The sequence below is a fragment of the Salvelinus namaycush genome, chromosome 35 (genome assembly GCF_016432855.1).
Source record: "Salvelinus namaycush isolate Seneca chromosome 35, SaNama_1.0, whole genome shotgun sequence".
NCBI lineage: Eukaryota > Metazoa > Chordata > Actinopteri > Salmoniformes > Salmonidae > Salvelinus > Salvelinus namaycush.
In genome coordinates this window covers 22,125,213-22,133,190 of record NC_052341.1, presented here as the reverse complement: position 1 = coordinate 22,133,190, position 7,978 = coordinate 22,125,213, and the positions used below count along the sequence as shown (strand labels likewise).

Sequence of the window (7,978 nt, the reverse complement as noted above, 5' to 3'; positions counted from 1 at the left end):
TGCGAAATTCCAAATACAAACTCACGTAGGTCTGTCATTATAATCCCATACTTAAATCCCTATAGAGCAATTGACCCGCAGGATTAACACACATGCAGGCCAGCTGGACCTCAGACGGCCATACAATTAAACAAATACACACACATGCAGACTTGGAGGTGAGCACCTTTCTCTCCGACTCCATTTACATGACAATATCACGGAGGGCTCATTACAGAGATAGTTGTCACATGACTGTGTGAAGTGAGTGAATGTGCGACGCATATCAATACCAAATATGTATTACTGCTAGACATTCATGTCATATACAATGTCAATGAAATATAAATATTTATATCAATGTTTTCTATAAAAATCACAGACAAATAATGTAATTCACATGGACAAGTGTATTGGTCAAATGAAAAGACAACATTAACGATCACCCACAAAACAACATATGAGGCCATATATTCTAATTATGTTTAGGTTAAACATTGAAATATCCAATAGAAACAATCTTTAAAGTTCGAGCAAAAGTTAATTTTGATAGTGGTGGGTGGTGCAACTTTGGCATCCTTTCTGCACAGGCATGACATAAGAATACAACAGTGAACTGCTGCCATCTACAGGACCCAAGGCAAACTTAAGAATACAACAGTGAACTGCTGCCATCTACAGGACCCAAGGCAAACTGCAATAACATCAGAGGCCATGTCCATGTGGCATAGGCTTCTAAATTGCCCCGATGGGTTAGATTTCATTGCATTATGCCATAATACATTCTATTGTCCTTCTTTAATTTTCTCTTCTTCTCTTTTCTCTTCCTTCTACTGCATCTGTTCTGCCATGGCGGAGTCCTTCACTCCAGCAGCAACCACGGCAAAGAAGAAAGAGGGAAAGAAGGAGCGGAGGTAGAGAGCGACCCAGGGGATGGGGTGGGCCAGCAAAACCTCTTTCTTCTTCCTGCTCACCGTTCGCATTATCTCATTGGCCAGATCGGCCGGGCGCACGCCAACTGAGGAGAGAAGGAGCAAGACACGAGTTAGCATAACATAACAGGGTTTGATCAAAAATGAACGTGCTCAAAATATTAAAACATAATGACAACTGAAGACCTCAGAATAATCACAATGAATATGCATTTTTTGTTACTCGCTCAATATATGCTATATTGCCTAATGATTTAGTCTGAAAATCATTATAGACTCAAGTCTATGAATGTGTAAGTCTGTTCTCATATACTGCCCGCCCTCATTTTGTTTGGAAGTCATTAGGTGTACATGCATATGTTTGCAGACACTAGACAGAGAGAGCTGTATGTACTCACATGTGGACAGGCCCTGAGGTTTAGCAGGAGGGGTGGAGGGTAGAGCTGCGTTGATGAAGGTGTGGCTGATAGTGCTTACTATTATCCCATACTCCTCCACCTCCGCTCGCAGGCAGTCAAAGAACGCCTGCACCGCATGCTTTGAGGCCGAGTCTGAAATAACACATGCACACACACACACACATAAACAGGACGCGACTCACCCATTGCTGAGGCTCATTCCATACGTTGCAGAAGAGATACTGTGTCTAATCATTATCTTGAACTGTACTGTTCAGGAATCCTGTGCATCAGACTGTGAGAACTACAAATTCTTCTTTGAAAGTGCAACAGGTTTTTCATCTCATACGAGGTGTTTGGAATGCAACAGGGGAATATGTAATGCATCCATACAGGAGGTTCTGAAGGGGATAGCCAGTCTGCCCTGGATGCTGTTGACCAATAGAATGTGACCAGACCTCCTAGACATCATAGCTGGAAGGACACCTGCAACATCAATCAATCAATAACTGAATCAATCAGTTGCAACACAACATGTTTTTTCCTCCAGGGAAAAGTCCTTCATACCTTTGGCCAAGGTGCTGGGTCCAAAGTAGTTGATGTCCATGATGTTCCTGTCCATTTCCAGTGAGACAGTATGTACGGGGGCCTTCAGCTTCATGCTGCTGTTACACACCAGGATGTCCACACAGCCGTAGCACTCCACCACCTCATTCACCACCTCAGGCATACTGTCCATGTCACTGAAGTCCAGCAGCACCAGCTTGGGAGGGAACGTCTGAGCAGAGGAGAGAGGGATGCAAAAGAAAAGGACATATGTATGAGAGAAGGAAGGACAGGAGAGGGATTTTATACTGTTACGCAGACTTTTACAGTAAGCAATACAATAGCAACATGGGTGTGAGGGTCTGAAGACAGCCAGCACTAAAGTATGTGGTTGTGCTTGAAAGAAAGGATGATTTAACCGCTAACTCGAACTTTAACCTCTTACACATTTACCTTTTTCACTAACACTCCAAATAGCGTATGTCTTTGCTCATCATCATATCGCCCTTTTCTAGTGTTCATGTTGGTGACATCTGTTATTTTTCCATGAACACACCACTGCTCTGCCCTGTGCAGGAGAGATACCCAGAGGACAGTGCACTGTCAGAGGGGATATCCTGCCATTGTCTGCCACCAGAAGAGGAACCAGCAGCGGTGACTGCCGAGACAATCGGCGAGCACAAAACTATGATAATAACTAACTGGAACTTTCCTTTTGCTCAAAGCCACCAAGGAGGGCACCTATTAGTGTTACTCACCACTCTGGGGTCAGCCCCGCTGGTCAATGTGTCGTACAGAGACTCCATCTTGTCCCAGCTGGCCCCACACAGAATCAGCCTGGCACCACCCTTATGGAAGTGATGAGCACACTCTGGAGAGGGAGAGAGGAGCGGGAGAGAAAGATAGAGAGAGGGATGGATTTAGTCAACGGTGGCATTTACCCAGTCCTCAATTACATTGTTGGCTATACGGTCAGAACATTAAGACTTATTCTTCGCAGGCTATTTTTGAATCCCCATTTGAAATGAGATTGAATTACAAATAAGAATATCAAATCCTCACCACTTCCCACTCCTGACACAGCATCAGTGATGACCACCACTTTGTTCTTGACCATGGACTTGGACATGTACTGGATGATCTCGTTGTAGATGTAGTAGATCCCAGCAGCCACTACGATCAGCATGGGCAGCACCATCACAGTGGGGAGCGCCATCTTCTGCAGGAGAGAGAGAGAGGGGGGAGAAGGAGAGAGATAGAGAGGCCATCAGTAAATTGTGTATTTCAGTCTGTGGTTTGTGATGTACAATATTTTAAGTTCCAATCATGTGTCTGTATCATTGACAAACAGAAATCATATCTCAACGTAATGTTATCAAATAACAAAATATTTCAACTGTAGTAAACGCAGTGTAAAAAGATTTATACATTTGAGGAATGAACCTGGGGTTATGGAAGAATGCTGCTGTTGCCCAGATCAGCTGTCTACCACGGGACAACATTAAACACCTCTTCCTATAAAAACGTAAAGATGTGAATGAGGATGACAGAGAAATGTTAGTGTCACGTTTCAGCATGTAGAGGCAGTCAAATGGGTTTGACGCTGAACCCTTCCCGAGGATAGCTGTGCCCACTTCCAAACCTAGGCTCTTGGTATAGATCTACAAGGATTGGATCGGTGCAAGCACATGGTGAAGACACCACTTAACCCCCTAGAGAGCAAACACTTCTACTTTACTCCTCACACTGACAATATAACTAAAGTATAGCCACACCAGTAGCCATAATCATGTCAAGTAGCTGTAGACAAAAGTCAATACACAGAACATTTCCCCCTTCTAATCTATGTATATCCGTCTATACCCTGTGCATGTGAGCATTCAGGGTTTTGCAGGGTGAGTCTGGTAGCACTGCTGACAAGTGTGGCCATATAAAGAGTGTCTGAGGAAGACAGCTAAATATAGTCTGGGCCAGACCAACCTGCCTGTCACCACTAAATGCCTTGCACTGTGTCACCTCCAGGATAGTCACTGGATACGCCAGCAAATGGGGACACAAACATAGCCTGCAGTAGGCTATCTATGACCTTACCCGCCTTATACAATAAGAAATATAACTTATCGGGACATCAATTCTCATAAACAAAAGGGATATTTGTGCTCTGTATGCAGGCACCACAGGCACACAACAGCACAGCCAAGGCATGGGTAGGTTGACAAGACCTAGGGATCTGTCTGGGTTATCACCTGGTTAACAAATAGACGGCTACAGCACACACAAACAAATACACACACTTAATCTGGGTTATTCTCGGGTTCACTTACAGCGTGCGTAAGGAGCTAATCTTCTGTTGTTCTCCAGGTTCAGTTAGGTAACCGAGAAGTATGCCTTCTCTCGCCCTCTCTATGCCTCTATCCCGCCGTCCATTCACACAACTCCCCCTCTGTGTTTCTGCCGGACCCACTGCTTAGGTGTTGGAGCGGTTGCTTATAATAGCATGTGGCGGAATCAGCCATTAATACTCCTATGTGGTGCCCATAGTATCTTAGACATGCCACCATGTTGCCAAAACGAATGGGGACAATTGGTGTGTGTGTGTCCCCAATATACTTAAAATAGGACCCTGGTGAACTGGCTGTGGCAAAGCTAGAGATTAATATAAAAAAAACAGAAGGGAGAATTTTGACCAACCAGTAGCAATATGTAGTCATTCAGCAGGTTAGGAATAGATTACATAAAGGTTACAAGTGAATGCCGCTTACAATTAATGTTTGTATCTTAAAATGGTTCAATATTTGTAAGTGTATTAACTCTGTCTAACAGAGTCAACACAACAAAATAATGAGCCATGTTTTCAGAATATAACATTTTAAAATGTTACAGACACGTTTCATGGGAACGTTGCAAGAACATTTGTTGTCAGTACATCACCTGATGGTCCCAAAGAAACGTTATCCAAAAAAGATTCTAAAATGGATTAAATACTTTTTTCCCCTCTCATCAATACCCCATAATTCAAAAGTAACCCGTTTTTTTTTAAATGTTAGCAAAAAAAAGATTAAAATAAATGGAAATATGACATTTACATAACTATTCAGGACCTTTACTCAGTACTTTGTTGAAGCTCCTTTGGCAGCGATTACAGCCTTAAGTCTTCTTGGGTATGACGCTACAAGCTTGGCACACCTGTATTTGGGGTGTTTCTTCCATTCTTCTCTGTAGATCCTCTCAAGCTCTGTCAGGTTGGATTGAGAGTGTCACTGTTCAGCTATTTTCAGGCAAACTCCAAGTGGGTTGTCATGTGCATTTTACTGAAGAGTGACTTCCATCTGGCGACTCTACCATAAAGGCCTGATTGGTGAAGTGCTGCAGAGATGGTTTTCCTTCTGGAAGGTTCTCCCATCTCCACAGAGGAACTCTGGAGCTCAGTCAGAGTGACCATCGGGTTCTTGGTCACCTTCCTGACCAAGGTCCTTCTCCCCCGATTGTGTGTAGATTGATGAGGAAACGTTTAAAAAAAAAATAATCCATTTTAGAATAAAGTTGTAACGTAACAAAATGTGGAAAAAGTCAGGTCTGAAAACTTTCCGAATGCACTGTAAATGATTACATTGTGCATGTTAATTTATACAGTAATTATTAACATGTCCTCAGCTGGGATTTGAACTCTGAACCCCAGTTCACGGCATTCAGATCTTCCTGCTACACCACCATGTCTGTGTCTGTTAACAGTTAATTTGACCATTCTGTCATCATTGATTTGATTTACTTATTAATATATTACTTATGGAGTAATATAATGAGTTACTATCTTCAAATATTGTAATATTATTCATTTATTTTTCAAATAAACCGTATATTACTTTCAGAAGCATATTTCTACCGCCTTACATATATATATATATATATATATATAAAGCCTTGTCTCATGCTAATGGTTTTCATGCTTTAGGCTAACCCGTTTTCCGATAGGCTATCCTAAAGCCTATGGCAGCGTTGTTACCCCCGCTTTTAACCTTTTCCTTGTGAAAATGCTCCCATTATTTTGAGTTAATCGAGGAGAAAGAATTGTAGTCAAATACAAACTCTGAAAAAGCATCTGGAGGTCATGCACAAAGGCACAAAGCTCTTAGCCAAAGTTCCAGAAATGCGTAAAAGAGGAGAACTCTATACACAATGTGATAATAAACAATATTTCCAAGTGTTCTAATGAAATGTCCATATAAACAATCAAAATGTTGGATAAATGCAATCAAAATGGCAATGACAACCTATTTATAGCTTAGAATGTAAGAGTAGGGTGACTCCCCTAGCGGGTCTCAAACCCAGGCCACCAGCACCAATGATGAACACCCTAACCACTGAACCAATAAGGGCTATCTCTAAGGCATGCGTTTATTGGGCCAGTATAGTTAGGCCCTGTCCAGAAGCATAAACCCTCCTCCCTAGGCACTTGTGTGGATCTGAAACAATTTGATTGGTGTAAACAATAGGGTGAGTGCACTTTGAAGTTAATCTCATCTCTGTTGAAAGTACACTTAATAAAATATCTTATTGATCATAGTGATTCAAGAATATCATTAAAACAGGTTAACATGCCCACCAACATTAGACAGCTATACAGAAAGCCCTTAAATTGCTGAAACAAATAAATAAAATCAATGATGAGAATAGTCCGATTAACTCATACGTGACACGGACATGGTGGCGTAACAGGAAGATTAAAGTACAGTGAATCAAGAGGTTGTGAGCTCAATTCCCAGTTTACTGTATACATGCACAATGTAATCATACACTAAATGATCAAAAGTATGTGAACACTTGCTCATCGAACATCTCATTCCAAAATCATGGGCATTAATATGGAGTTGGTCCCCCCCTTTGCCGCTATAACAGCCTCCACTCTTCTGGGAAGGCTTTCCACTAGATGTTGGAACATTGCTGCGGGGACTTTCTTCCATTCAGCCACAAGAGCATTACTTATGTCAGACACTGATGTTGGGCCATTAGCCCTGGCTCACAGTCGGCGTTCCAATTCATCCCAAAGATGTTTGATGGGGTTGAGGTCAGGGCTCTGTTCAGGCCAGTCAAGTTCTTCCACACCGATCTCAACCAACCATTTCTTTATGGACCTCGTTTTGTGCACAGGGTCATTGTCATGCTGAAACAGGAAAGGGCCTTCCCAAAATGTTGCCACAAAGTTGAAAGCATAGAATTGTCTAGAATATCATTGTATGCTGTAGCGTTAAAATGTATTTTCACTGGAACTAAGGGGCCTAGCCCGAACTATGAAAAGCTGCACACTAATGTTACTGCATGATTGTATCAGGTTTTCAAACGCGTTAGTTTTATTACTGTAGCTATGTTGATTATGATGTTACTTGAGCTAATATGGTGACAATGATGTAAGTTGTGTGTAGCGGTTATGATTTGGTTTGGCTCGTAAAGTTTTTTTTCCGCCTGGTCACATACTGCTGATGTGTTGTGCATTGAAGTCCACAAGCGAAGGGAAAAGGTGAGAGGAGGAGAGCGCATAGATGTGAGAAGGAATACAACGTGGCTGCTATAAAAGTGAACTGTGTTTGCACGTGATCAGGGGTGTATTCATTCCGCCAATTCTGTTGAAAAACATTTCTGAAACAGAAGCAAACGGAACAAAACAGGGATAAACATACCTGAATTTGTCCAAACTAAACTCTTGTTTGCAAATGTTGGACTAGTGATTACTCCCTATATCAGCTAGATGCAGGCAAGAGTGTGCAAGGCGGTATTGTAACGCTCGTCTGATGAAGAATTAGGAGTGGACCAAAGCGCAGCGTGGTACATGTTCATGATTTTTTTATTAACTCAGAACACTTTGAACAAAAAATAACAAAGAGACAAACGACCAGTTCTGTAACTAAACTAAATAGAAAACAACTACCCACAAACCCAGGTGGGAAAAAAGCTACCTAAGTATGATTCTCAATCAGAGACAACGATAGACAGCTGCCTCTGATTGAGAACCACACCCGGCCAAACACAAAGAAATAGAAAACATAGAAAATAAAGAAACTAGAATGTCCACCCTAGTCACACCCTGGCCTAACCAAAATAGAGAATAAAAGCCTCTCTATGGCCAGG

The 7,978-nt window shown here is 42.0% G+C and overlaps 1 protein-coding gene across 1 annotated transcript; it reads right to left on the bottom strand.

Moving 5' to 3' along the window:
* Positions 1-371: 371 nt before the first annotated feature.
* dhrs7cb (dehydrogenase/reductase (SDR family) member 7Cb) lies at positions 372-4,282 on the bottom strand. Its single transcript, XM_038975327.1, has 7 exons — positions 4,180-4,282; positions 2,918-3,074; positions 2,614-2,726; positions 1,877-2,087; positions 1,703-1,795; positions 1,310-1,462; positions 372-997 (listed from the first exon to the last, which is right to left on the bottom strand). Exons 2-7 carry the CDS (start codon positions 3,069-3,071, stop codon positions 810-812), a joined length of 912 nt encoding a protein of 303 aa, XP_038831255.1. The 5' UTR covers positions 3,072-3,074; positions 4,180-4,282; the 3' UTR covers positions 372-809.
* Between the last annotated feature and the right edge of the window lie 3,696 nt (positions 4,283-7,978).

Bases quoted from the DNA above. Each gene is read 5' to 3' on its own strand.
- dhrs7cb (XM_038975327.1), bottom strand. From the start codon at position 3,071: ATGGCGCTCCCCACTGTGATGGTGCTGCCCATGCTGATCGTAGTGGCT. The intron at 2,088-2,613 runs GTGAGTAACACT...TCCTCTGCTCAG, and splicing joins GCGGGGCTGACCCCAGAGTG to ACGTTCCCTCCCAAGCTGGT. The intron at 998-1,309 runs GTGAGTACATAC...TTCTCTCCTCAG, and splicing joins ACCTCAGGGCCTGTCCACAT to TTGGCGTGCGCCCGGCCGAT.